This window comes from Perca fluviatilis, chromosome 18, assembly GCF_010015445.1.
Source record: "Perca fluviatilis chromosome 18, GENO_Pfluv_1.0, whole genome shotgun sequence".
Classification (NCBI taxonomy): Eukaryota; Metazoa; Chordata; class Actinopteri; order Perciformes; family Percidae; genus Perca; species Perca fluviatilis.
In genome coordinates, this window is record NC_053129.1 from 8,360,175 (window position 1) to 8,374,322 (window position 14,148).

The 14,148-nt window shown below is 43.1% G+C and overlaps 1 protein-coding gene across 1 annotated transcript in view; it reads left to right on the top strand.

Annotated features, from left to right (window-relative positions):
• The first annotated feature begins 1,276 nt into the window (after positions 1–1,276).
• The window catches only part of tnfrsf21 (tumor necrosis factor receptor superfamily, member 21), a 57,681-nt gene continuing 44,809 nt past the window's right edge, over positions 1,277–14,148 (top strand). Inside the window, exon 1 of the mRNA XM_039782174.1 lies at positions 1,277–1,653. Within this exon, the coding sequence (XP_039638108.1) occupies positions 1,579–1,653 (75 nt within the window). The 5' untranslated portion in view covers positions 1,277–1,578. The remainder of the gene's footprint in view (positions 1,654–14,148) is intronic.

Sequence of the window (14,148 nt, forward strand, 5' to 3'; positions counted from 1 at the left end):
ACCAATCAGAGGAGTTGCTTTCAGTTCCCGTGAAATAAAGTCGAAAAATACATATTTGACCGGACCCACAATGCTGCAATATATAGTATTGATTTTGGCTTTTTGAACTGAAAGACATTTTGAATTGAGACATTTGAATATAGTGCTCACTGCTCATATGCCTACATGTATGTAGTTGGACAAGTTAGTAAATTACATTTGAAAAATCCCCTTGATTATGTCTGATATTTTTGACAGGGGGAGGGGGTTGGGGGGCTTTGAGGTACAGTGCCCAGGGGCACCACATTGTCTTAATACGGGCCTGGAGGGGCCCATAGAAAATGCCTTTCTACAGGGCCCGGAATTTTGTGCTACGCCCCTGTTGAAGTGGCCTCATCATGTTGGGGCCCAAGGTCCACTAATCCCCTCAATACTACGCCCTTGCCAAGAAAAAGAAAAGAAAAAAAAAAATCATGACGAAGGTGAAATTGATGTAGCCTACATACGAGAGAGAGAGAGAGAGAGAGAGAGAGAGTTCCATAAATTGGTAGCCTTGATTATTACTGAAAGTTATGCTTTAATTTTTTTTTTTTAATTAAAATGAAAACAAGCTTGGAATGATCACCAGGCTGTTTAAACGTAGCCTAGATAATATAAAATCGCACCGTCACACCAAGGACATGACGTTGTGGGCCTGAAGGGGCACATTCAGCCCCGACAAAAAGTAACAACATGTTTATTTAAACTGAAACGGTGGTGCCTTAAACACCCTGTTGTGTGCTAAATCTTTTTTACACCACGAGTTGACGTTGGCCTACACGTCGCTGCTGATTGGGTATCCTCTCTGACATATATCCACCCATAGATATATATCCACCAAGCGAGATAAACGCACCTCAATTGTTTTCCTAGGATGGCGAAGGCAAGGGGACGGCATAACCCGCCCTCCTCTCCCTCTGATTGGCTAGTATTTTTTTGCCTACTCTGCTTGGATTGTTTAGTTTTAAGCAAGATGAGCGGGATTGGTCCGGGTTAGGCTAAGGAATTTCCGCGTGAGCCAATCAGAGGCAGACAAAGGCAGAGCAGGGCGGGACATGCCTTAGCCATCCTGGGAGAATAAAAATACTCTAACACCCTTTTTAAGGTTGAACGTGTCGCAGGGTTCACCTGCAAGAACAACGCCCCCGAACTCCCATACAAAGGGGGGTTCAACACACGTGCGTGGCTTCCGAGGGGGCTGCGATTGGCCGAGGCGCGACGCTAACTCCCGCCCCTCCGTGTCCACGTCACCGCAGCAGTGTCTGTGGCGCCGCAGCACTGAAAGAGAGCCGCGCTGCACACACTGACAAGCCTTGGACTGGGCGAGGCGGCGGATCCCAGTGTGTGGCCCTCATCTATCATCGCTATGGGAATTACCACAGCGTTCTTTCTGAACCAAGCTCTGATCCCCTACTATCTGAAACCGGTCCACCTGGAGACACGGACTATAAAACACTGCAGTTGAGACTATCGCTGCACCAGAGCCCGGCACAGCTTCATCTCCTCCAGTAAACTGAGGAGGATGACGACGATGATGATGATGATGAGAGACATCTAGAGATGAGAAGTGTTTGCTCGACCCTCATACGTATTTTGAAAACCAGTACGATGTATGCTACGTGTGTGTCCGCAGTGGTGAGTATAAGGCTACATTCCATTTCATTCACCTTCCTGCTTGTTTTTTATTCTAAGGACTCCTCCAGCAGGTTCTCCATTTAAAGGGACAGTGCCTGTTTTTCCCCCCGTCCCAGATCGAACTTGAAATCAATTGTGCAAAACAATTTACAAGTTTGACTGTTGAATAAACACCATAGAGACACGTCCCCCCCCCCTCCAATTTTGGATTTAACATCTCGCAGTGTGTCATCATTCATTCCTCCTGAGGGTGAACAACACAAAAGAGTCTCTCCAGTGGAAGGATGGAGAAAAGAAAGGGCACCCAGCAGTCTATTGTTCACTCTGTAATACTCTCTGTCGGCCAAACAACTGGAAGTGTCAGTCAATTGACTCTAATCCGTTAAACTGCCTGTCTTAACAAAGACGTGGTTTGATTTTTAAGTAAACGCAACCCAAATTACATGGGTGTATTTAGCCAAATTAAATGAGATTGTCATGCAAATGGGAGCTCTTAGGCACTTGTTTTATATGGAAAATAACATTTTATTATCTTCAACATCATCAAGAGTCGATGACGGGGGGATGGGTGTTTTTTTGTTCCAGGACAGGATTTCCCTTGTTGACCATGGTGGAGGTGTCCTTTTGTCAGTGCCAGTGATGTGTTGAATTTTGGTTGAATCTGTGGGTGCTTGGGTTCAAGGTGTGATCATCCTCAGCGAGACAAAAGACATTGCCTTAGGTCTGTTGGGTTATGTCATGTAGACCCATGGTTCTCAAGCCTTAGGACCCCTAAATTGACACAAATTAGACCACGGGACCCCCCCCCCCCCACACCCCCATTCGATAAGATTCTGCCACAGGTTTCCCACCTGATAGGATTTTTTTTTTTTGATGTTTTATTACAGAAAGTGAATGATACCCATGACCGAAATAGTCAAACATTCTGTCGTTGTGTTACTTATGGATGAAATTATAGTGAAAATAAATGATGCCCTTTTTGCTGGGGAACCCCTGGAACCGCCTCAAGGACCCCCTGGTGGGGGGGGGAGGTCCCTGGATGCCACTTTGAGAACCACTGAAATAGACATCATATTCACTTTTAGTTTCATGGTTATGGAATTCAGAGGTGTGAGTTTGGAGTGTTTATTAAAGGGGGGGGGGGGGTAGTGGTAAAGATTGGACGTAACCAAAGTGTCTGCTTTTATTCATTATCTTTTCAACGGAACTACGGCTGCAACTAACGCTTAGCCGATTTTCAATGTTGATTCATCTGGCAGTTATTGTCTCGATTAATCGATTAGTTGTTTGGTCTATAAAATGTCAGAAAATGGTGAAAAATGTCGAGCCAGTGTGTCCCCAAATCCAAGATGACATCCTCAAATTTCTTGTTTTGACCTCAACCATAGGCATTATTTACAGGGGGGATAGTGGGGGGGGGGGGTTACAACCCCCCTAATAATCGAAACTGGCCACTGCAACCCCTCCCCAACCTATAATAATTTCCTTTACATAAACAGACATTTTCACCATAACTTGATACAGAGAAGGCACAAATTGTCGCAGAAAAATCCACCACAATGCAAGAAATGAAGTCTTTGATGTGTTTAAAAATTTCAATTTTGCTTCAAAGTGGAGATCACACCCCCCCCCCAATGTTGAACACAAAGTTTCACCCTTGACCACAACTCAAAGACATCCAGTTTACTGTCACAGTTGGAGTGAAGAAAACTAGAAACTATTCACATTTAAGGAGCTGCAATCAGATCATTTCTGTCCTTTATTCTTCATAAAAATGACTCGCACTGAATAATTGATCAAAATAGTTATCGATTAATTTAATAGTTGCCGATAATCAATTAATCTCTGCAGCTCTAAAGGGAAGAGATGTGTATTCGCTATCAAGCTGTTGCTGAGTCAACACAGCGTTTTCTCAGGATGGCAAGTGTGCAAGAAGCTTAGCTATGTGGGGATTATTGCAACTTTTATTTTTTGTTTCAGACCACGCATTCATTTTGACCAACTTCTAGGTACTTGACTTTTTGACACCCTTAAAAAAATACAGAATAAGAAAAATGTAGAATGCAAATGTAGCCTATATGGTGTGAACGCGTCTGCCTAGTATAAACTAAACTACATCCCCTGTCTGCATCCATTTTTGGGGACTATATGCGACTTAATGTGTAGAGCTCTGCTACTCCACCCAAACCAGAAACAGTATATGCTTTTCAGGCCAGGTGTGGTCCATGTTGCATGGTAGCTATGGACTTTGGCCAGGCTCTGGTTTGTGTTTCCATATATGATAGAATTTAGAAAGCTGTGTGTATCATGCGTTGCAAGTATATGTATTCACAGTGCGCAGTGGGAACGGGGAACGAGACAGAGTGCAGCCAATGCATTGCATTAGCCTGCCAAGATAATGGTCAGTTATAGATTATACAAAAAAGAAAAATATAGCCCTTTGCCTGGGTCGGGTTTTAGCCCAAATTTGACTGCGCTGGTCTTAAAGAGACAGGTACTGTGTATGGTCTGGGTTTCAGTCTCAGATTTAGGCCTCCAGGCCTTTTCAATGAAAGACACTTTGACAAATGAATACAGGCTGAATTCTATTTATAACAGCATCATCATTAATGCTAGTAGTAAGATCTGTGCTTTTCCCACTATGAGTCGAAATCTCTGCGGTATAAAGGCATAGTACGTTTACACGCACATATTATTTTGCCCTTACTCTAAAATAGGAAAAAAAAAATCGGACTAAGTTGTTTAATGAAAGTGAATATTCCACTTATATTCCCGTTTACATGCAGCCGTGCAAAGTATGATTTTTTTTTTTTTAAGTTTTCCACCGGTGGTGGCCTCCCTCTTTCATTCCTGCTCCCAACCAGCTTCTTGAACAGGTCGGCGTTGCGATGTTCGTGCATATCCAAAGACCTGCTGATATCTGAAGTCTTTCATAATGTTTAAAAGTAGGTGTAGTTCTCCTTCCGACTTTTGGTTTGGGAATGCATCTCTACAGCAGCGTTGCAAACTGTTGGCTGGCTGGTTTGTGTACAACAACCATAGCAACACACAGAGCTGACCGCAAACCATGTCAATAAAACGGCCCATTTGTGTGACGTCCTATTGTCTTCTTTAACCCCCGCGCCCAATGTAGCACACGTAGACTTTATATTTCACAATGACTTGTTTTCCGTCAGATCGTTTAGAGATTTCGACGTTTCCGACCGCACTCGAAGGCAGCTTATTTCACAGGAGTTAGAGAAAGAAAAGAGACGAGCGAGACATAACGAGTGCCTTGTTGTTGCAGGAAACATTCAGCTGTTACCCAAACTCACGGGCACAAACTTTCCTGCTTCAGTGATGTTTCCTGTTAACTGTACGGGACTCTCACACCGCCAAAAAACCATAGCTCAAAACACACTAACAAGTCTGATCGCGGGTTACATGATTGGCCACGTGGGGTTGCGTTCAAGGGGGTAAGCTTCGCTTCAGAACTCGAACCTCCTATGGCGCCATTTTGATGCTACAAAACGATCACCTCCCGTTAGCATTCCACTGACTGCCATTCATTTTGACGTCACTTTGACAGTGAATAACTTTACATCTGAAGCGTTTAAAGACTCTATTTGTCAATTGTTTATTTCTAAAGAAACACGACAATGTATAAAAGGCTCCATTACCTTGTATCTCACGTTATGGCTCCCTAGCAAACTTACTGTCGCATAATAGAGGAATTACCGTATAGTACAGGAGAAGCTCGCAGGCAGTTTCGACTTACATTAGCTGTTTAAGTTTAATTACTAATGTTAACTAGCATGTTAGTGATCAATAATTAGCCTGTGCCTATGTTATCTCCTTACATATACCTACGCTCTCCGTCTCTGTAAGATTGGGAATGATTGAGATTTCTCTCGGCACAGCTACCAGAAGACTTCCAACTTTCAGACAGGTTGCTCACGTCACATCTACGTCTTCGAGCTCAGTTGGAGGCTGCTCAGTAACGCTCAGCCAGCACCGGGAAAGTGCTTCTAATGTCCTTCACTGGTCTCCGTTTGGTTGCGTTTCTCCAAAAGTTGAGCCGCAGGCCCGCTGCGTTTCTTTGAGTGCCCCCCACTGCGGCAAACCCCGGCGCAGCCTAAACGCACTACCCCCATTCAAAATGAATGGATGAAAAAGACCTGCGTTTTTGCCGGACCGTCGGACGGCCTTACACGAAATGTGGCGCCACTATAAAACGTCAAAATAAGTCGTAATTGCTACTTAAACAAACACCGTTGGTCGTTTTTTTGGGGGGGTGGGGGTAGCTACAGGCTACAGGCTATTATCTTGATCACATGTATCATTCCTATCACCTTTCATCATGCGTTTGAGAGACTATCTGTCCAACCCATGAAACCAAGGCTACAGAGACCAATATTTGCAAGTTATACATTCACAAAGGAGGAGCGCAGTTCTTCCCAGTGCTCCCTGCTTTCAGTCAGTAAACTCAAATATCTGCACATCAACAACAATAACAAAAAATTCTGTGGCTATTGTCAGTGATAAATTCAGCTTGACTGAATCCAAACAGTCTCTTTCTCTGAGCTGAACTGAGCTGCGACTGCAGTGCAGGACAACACGAGGACACACCGCAACAGGTGCTGCTGTGTGGGTGAACATGTGTGTATGGGCGTGTTTGTGCATGTTATTGTTGGGGGAGGGCGGTGAAGGAGTGCACGTGTGTGTTTTTCGGTGCCTGTGTGCATGCATATGTGTGTGTGTGTGTGTGTGTGTGCTGTGTGCTTGCATATGTGTGTGTTTATGGTGGGCTCCTTAGTTGGATAGTAATTACAGCTTAATGTGTTCTGCCACACACACACACACAAACAAACATCCCACCCACATTCAAATGTTTGTATGCACACACCTCATTATGTAAAACACGTGTTCCAACGCACACGCACACACACACACACACACACACACACACACACACACACACACACACACACACACACACACACACACCAGTCTAAACAGTAGCTTAGTTGTTTTCTGTCATGACTTACAGTGTACAGCTAATTAAGCAATTCCTAAAAACCTGCAAAATGTTTGCTGGTAAACCTAAATCACAAGTCACAGGATGAGTTCAGTGTGTGTAGCGGTACTGCGCTGCCTTGCAGACAGACAGCTCCCGCTTTGTGTTGACAGACTGACTGAAGCCTGTCTGTACATGTGAACATAACCGCTTATTTTGGGATGCTGTTAAGAAATGTACTAAGACACTCAAAGGTTTGTTGTTCATATCAAGTTTCAGGTGCGTGGGATCATTTGCCCTTTGTGGAGTCATGGGCATTACTGTATGTAAAAGTGCTGCATATAGTGTTATAAAGTCAATGACAGCATAGTTTTATATATATATATATATATATATATATATATATATATATATATATATTTTGGTAAGGGGATTTCATTTATATGGCCCTTTTCTAGTCTTAACAACCACTCCAAAGCGCTTTTCACACTACAGGCACCATTCACCCCATTCACACACACTCATACTCATAATGGCCTGCTCATCAGATAAACATTCACACACATTCACACACCGATGGCGCAGCATCTGGAGCAATTTGGGGTTCAGGATATTGCCCAAGGCCACAGCCATTTTTATACCATAGGTACAGAAGGAGTCAACAGGAGGCTCACTGTCTTTCCAACCCAGAGCAGCAGGTGTGAATTTCTCACAATAGCAGATAGTAGAAAGAATGAATAGTCAAAAAATAGTCATGATTCAGCGGTTTTGATAACAGCATGCACAAAAGCATTCACCCATAAAACAATTCCGGTATCCTCTTTAGAACGATTGAAGGGAACACTTTGAATAAATAAGCAGCATTCTCTGTTTTAGAAGAGGGATTTTGTGGGAAATGTGGTTTCATTTTACAGCCCTAACTGTACCCAAGCAGCAACCACCCTGGCTGGATGCTACAGCAAAGAAAAACTACATTAAAGGGCTATTTCAGAGATTTATTGTTGCACTTCCACAAAGTTGGCAGACTTGCGAGAGAAAAAAATGAATTGTCAAATGAAAGCAGCAGAGGCTGAGATATTCAGGCTTTTCAGTCCCTATTATGGGCCAAGATCCCAAAACATTGGATCCTACATTCTCCATAATGCAACTTGGTAGTGTCTTTTGTCATGTAAAGATATGGCATTAATAATGCATTGAAGTTTCAACACATGCACACAACACAGATGAGACAGACTATTATACAGTATGTGTGGAAAGAGAGTAAACACACCCTTACAAACACTCCCTCATTCGCTGCTCTATTAAGTGATGTACTGTCTTAAATCCTCTATAACTCCAATACCAGTCAAAACAAACATTGTGTAATGAAGTATGCGTGCAGCCATTGCTCATCACATGCCAAAAATGTGCCGACGACTGACTGCTCGCACGCAAAAACAGGGAAGTAAAAAGAGGTTTAGGTTTAGCCACCTCTAACCTAAAAAAAGATTTGACCTATCAGTTGTACTTCTACTCCGAGGCCTACAGTGCAAGCAAATTGGGTCCTGGGAGTTTCTCTGGATGGCCTTTAGTCTGTGTGTGTGTGTGTGTGTGTGTGTGTGTGTGTGTGTGTGTGTGCGCGCGTGCGTGCATGCGTGTTCTTGTTTAATTATATTTGTGGGGTCCAAAAAACGTGAGTCCAGTATACTTATGGGGTCCCGACAGCTTTGTGGGGCCAAAAAGCTGGATCCCACAAGTTTAAAGGGCTGTTTGAGGGTTAAGACTTGGTTGTAGGATTAGGGATAGAATTAGGTTATGGTTAGGGTGAGGGTAATGGTTAAGGTTAGGCATTTAGTTGTGATGGTTAAGGTTAGATAGTGTCACAAACCTGTGTGTGTGTGTGCCTAACAGTAACCTGCCATGGATATACAGTATAAAAACTTGGATACTGCGTTCGAGGCGGATCCCCGTTCATTCCTTGCTCATTTGCGCATGAAGTCTTCATGGAGCCGAAAAATGGACCCGGATGATCGGCACTGCTTCCGCATTATGCGGCCCAAAGAGCAGGCGCGCTAGAGACCTCCGCCGGCTACTTCCAGTTTAGCATTCTGCTAACTCGAATGGAGATTAAATGATTTAACCGTGCGGCTCTTCTAGACTTTTCAAATGTTATCTGAGCCAATGGATCAAATTCTGACAGTAAAGCCAGTCATTTTGCTGGGGTTGTGACACTTAAAACAAATGTATCCACTGATTTACAGACAGTCTATGGGAAGAAGTCTTTTGGGCCAGAGGGCATCATTGCAGCATCGCTGCGGTTTCTGCGTTGAACGACATGTTTCATCAGAACTGTGTGAAAAGATGTGCAACGAGATTTTGTTGTTTTCTCTTGTTTCGGAGGGTGTGTTTCATCAGCAGCGACTTGTAAACTTGTGGTACTAAAAAGGCAGTGCGCTTGCGCACGGGGTGTTCAACGCTCCACCATTTCAGTTTAAATAGACGTTTTGCTACCTTTTGTCGGGGCTGAACATGCCCCTCATATGTTAGCAGTGAAGAGGACTGCAGTGAATAAGGGAACATAGCCCAGTTCCTGTCCCATGCACCCTATGCCTGGCTGTCTGATTGGCTGTTCGGCCTGTGCACCAGGCAGATGATGTAGTTTATAGGCAGTGCGGCAAGACATAGAGACAAAGTTGGCATAATAAGAGGAAGGCTGGCAGACTTAAATTGATTCATGTTTTTCTGAGCTGCAGAGCTGGCGTTGTAGAGAGGCTGCCTGTGTGTGTGTGTGTGTGTGTGTGTGTGTGTGTGTGTGTGTGTGTGTGTGTGTGTGTGTGTGTGTGTGTGTGTGTGTGTGTGTGTGTGTGTGTGTGTGTGCGTACAAGTAGGGAGGTACTGACAAAGTGCCAGCGCTGCACTTTATTTCATCTTCTGCTTTTTGTGTCTTTGTTGGCATTTTATTTTCCTAATGGCAAATGCATGCAGTGACAAAAGACTGGCTACTTGTGTCTGATTGGGAGGGAGTGGTGCTTACAGAGATTGTCAAGATACAACCACAGAAAGACACACACACACACACACACACACACACACACACACACACACACACACACACACACACACATACTGTACAATGACCAAATGTGTGTTTCTGCCATTAACTTGCAGCACTCTTCCCCCTAACATGTTGAATAGCAGCCAATGCAGTAATTATCCTCATTGGCTTAAAACCTTAGCTAGGTCAGTCTGCTCCCCAAAGAGCTTTAACACAAGCCCTAGGGAAACACACAGAATAACATTAGCCCATAACATTAGCCCAGTGAAGAAGTATGTGTTCACTCACCTTCCATTGGCTTCAAATATTATAATGGGGCTGCAAAATATTGGATTTTGGCTGATATTCCATATGCCTACAATTTCAAAGTCATTTTGAATATACACATTTGGAGGTGGTCTGAGCCGCATGTGTCCACATTCTAATAGCAGTCCTATGTCCACATTAAAGACCGCCTACTCAATTGTAAATAAGGCTGTACCGAATACCATTTTTTTGAGCTTTGAAACTTCGGTGCTTTCCAACGGCGAATATTCGAAGCTTAGGTGGCAGCGGCATCAGCGGGGGGAAACCAACATTTCTGACCTCACCTGAAGGCAGCTTTATTTCACGGAAAAACAGAGAAAGAAAAGCAACGACGAAGAGAGAATATTTGAATATTCGGATCCAGCCCTAATTTTAAATGGAACTACCGACTCATTCACAGTATTTCTCATGTCACAGAAACCCCTGAGTGAATCGTGTGTTTTGGATGTTATTGTCATATTAGGTTAGTGATGTGTCAGTGTTTTTGTTCCTACCTGCTCCTATATCCCCGTCTGTCTCGAGCTCTCTGCAGCGCTGTTGCCTTGAAAATAACGTTATTTTTAGTTTCATAAAACAACCCCTAATTCACCAATATGTAGGACATACAGTACGTGCTACAAAACTTCCTGCTGTTATGTCGTCTCCTTCTGTTAGGCCTATTCATTCGTCCCGCGTTACCAGAGCTTTAATTGATTCATGTGAAAGTAACAACTGACTTATTTTATAAACACACACAACCAGCCTACATGCAAACGGAAATTATGTATGTGTTTATTTGCATATAGTGCGGGGAAGTGAGATCCGATCATAAGTGGTCACTGAAGACGCATTTGGAGAATACATTCTACAGACCGGTACTTAGAGCTGTCCAGTTGTGATCCGATCACTCAGGACAGATGTTAAAACCAGGTCAGAACAGCCTATTTTTATTATCTCGATATTGTTAAAATGTGCAAAAAGTGCAGATACACACACGCTGAACTGATTTGACCTAGTTTTATATTGAAAACCAATGCACTTTGGGTTTGCATAAACACATTCAAATAATAACATAGGGCCTGTTTTGACCTGAGGCCTGTACTACGAAGCAAGATTTGGCGTTAACGAGGTAACTTCAGGTTCAAACCAGGGTTTTGTGTATCACGACGGTGGATCACTTGTTACCTGGTTAAATCGCCGTGGTAACTTATGCTGAACACCTAACCTGCTCGGGAGCAGGTTATCACCGTTCTTATAGAACATCAGGTAGAGCTCGGTGCGCGGAGAGAGAGAGGTGTGCTCATAAAAGTTTAGAGACCGACAACCCCATTAACATTCCCCGATGGGTACTTTTATGAAAGATAAAGATTTTCAGCCTATGGGCTATTTGTCGGCTTCTTGAGCCGTGTGTTGCCAATGCGCTCATCGGTTTGAATTATGTTTTTATATTTTTTATTTGCTCTCACAATCACTTATCACTGCCAGGGTTGCAACTGAAATAAAACGCTAAAGCAACGACTAATGGGGAAGTGATGTTGATAAGCCTTGTGATTGACGCAGTGATTCCCACAGATTAGAAAGCAATTTGTGGTGGGGGGGGATAATGCTGTTGGATGCTGTCCTCCTCTCCTACTTTTATGCCTAACAAATCTATCTCTTTCTCTCCCTGATCCTGTCTTTCACTGGTTGAAGCCTGAAAATATTGTAAACAAATTAATAACCTAACTAATTCCACTGGTGGGACTGTTGAGCTCTGTTTCAGACCGATACCTCCGGTTCAGGCTGGTCCTCATCCTCAACACGTGCCTTTTTCAGTCGCGGAAAATACTTTTCAATACTCATCTGGATTGAAGCAGCAAACATTCAGTGTAAGAGTAAAAAAAATGACATAACATTATTTCTAATATGTTTATTTGATTCACAGCTGCTACATATAGTGTTTTGACTTCGACAATTTTTACCGCAAACTTGCAACTAGTTAACTTTCGCAGGCCAGTTTCTATAGCGCGTGTTGGAAGAGTTGCACGCTTGTTTGTGAAAAAAAGCGTGTTTCAAAAGAGCGGTTAAAAAATGAATTAATAATGCAATGTGCGGCGGCCGGTGTTGATAGTGTGGCGCACCGCCACACATTAGTCTATGTGTGGGGAAACACTGGATTGACGCATTTACAGCGTCGGCTATTTTTTGCCAGCTTTCCTTCCTGTTTTAGGAAGCAGCGACTGTATTGAGTTTTGTAGTTTGGTCTTCTTATGTAAAATACGCGGCTCTGGTAGATGTTTGCGATTGGTCCTGCTGCTGTGCAAACACTGTCTCTTTTATGTCGCTGGATTGGGAAATCCTGGGTTGATTGAACTAGTTGTTAACCACAGCTTATGCGGGACCGTGGTTGTTAGGTTAGGTGAAGCCGGGTAACTGAAATCAATCCAGGGCATGTTGATCTTGATTCGTAGGACAGGCCTCTGGTTTTAACATCTGTCCTGAGTGATCCGATCACAAGTGGACAGCTCTAAGTACGTGTGTTTTGACCTGGCAGTGGAATGTGTCTCCAAATGCGTCCTGAGTGACCACTTATGATCAGATCTCACTTCTCCGCTCTATATGCAAATAAACACACATACAGGATGTGTGTGTGTGTGTGTGTGTACCTGTGTGTGTGTGCGCGTGCGCGCAATTATAAATATCAGTTGTTACTCCCACATAAATCATACATAAATAAGTGCAATGACGAATGTTAATGAAAAAGTGCTGGGGTCGTGCAATTCTCTATGACAGTGTTTACCTGACAAAAATGGGTATTAAGCTCCTTTTCTTGACTCTTAGGAGAGATGCCTGGTATTTTTTAATGAGCCTGCGTCCCCAGACAAACAAAATCTGCACCATGGGTACCGGCATTATAAGCATGAGTGTCCTATACTAAGCCGTCACAAAGGTCCTGTTTAATACTTGCATGCCTTCTCTTCCAAAACCTCACATTAAAAAGTGAGTGATACACCTCAATTATGGCAATGTTGGGAGCATGCTGTGTTGATAATAAACCTCTACAAACAAGCAGAAAGAGCCACGGGGGGAAGGGGGGGGGGGGCATGACCATCCATCCATCCATCCATCCATCCATCCATTGTCCTGTAGCAAGCAGAATGTTCCAATTTACTGCTGCGTGCGTTCTCTACCAGCGTCTCACTTTGAACGTGGATGTGAATGAATGCATTGATGTTACTGACGCAACTAAGTTATGAGCAGCATGTCGAGAACATGCTCTGATGTTTATTGATGAGGTTCTGGGAACGAGCACAAAGAGCCGAATGGGTGGTGTTGCGAAAGGGCAATGGAGCAGTGAAAGAATGGACTGCTTTATTCTTATTAGCACCAAACATAAAATGAGTTTTTCTTCCTTTGATTGTTTACCCTTCATGTTGTCCTCGAGGTCAAACACGTTTTTTTATATCGAAATATGGGGTTCTTTCGACCACATTGGCCAAAAATAACTTGGATGCGTGGATGTACGTTGTATGGAAGCCATACAACATTCTTCGCAGGTAAAATTACTTCCATTGAAATTTTTTGTGCTTTTATTCAGTTTTATAGCATTTGACAAAACTTTGACTTAAACCAGTCTGTGATCCACTCAACATCCTCTGATCTTAACTATTAGTCAACATAATACGTAATTTTCACTTTTTTTAAAACTCAAATTAGGTATAATGTTGTTTAAATTAGGTTTATTGACCATGAATAAAAAAAACTTTAAAAGAAGTGACAAAAACGTTAAAAAAAGCATCAAAAAGCATAGAAAAAGTGCCAAAAACGTCGTTAAAAAAAGCGTAAAAGAAGTTGAATTTCAATTTTGAACCCAAAAGGACAACAAGTACATGGTTGATGGGAAGACAACGCAAGGGTTAATTAAGAGACGTTTGTGGTGTATTTTTGTATGCCACTATCCTCCTTGATGTCTCGAAAAATCTCATTGATCACAATTGTCTTCCTGTAGTGGACTGCTTTTGAATCGGGATGTCCAAATATTTCAAACACAATTCATGATTTAAACGTGCGGCTACTTAATGAGCCCCCTGAAGTCTCTCCACTTCTGAAGGGAGTGGCGGTATAACCCTTAAAAGGAACACGCCGACTTATTACTTGTTATGGTGAATAAGCTAAAGTCCCAAAAAGTCGGCGTGTTCCT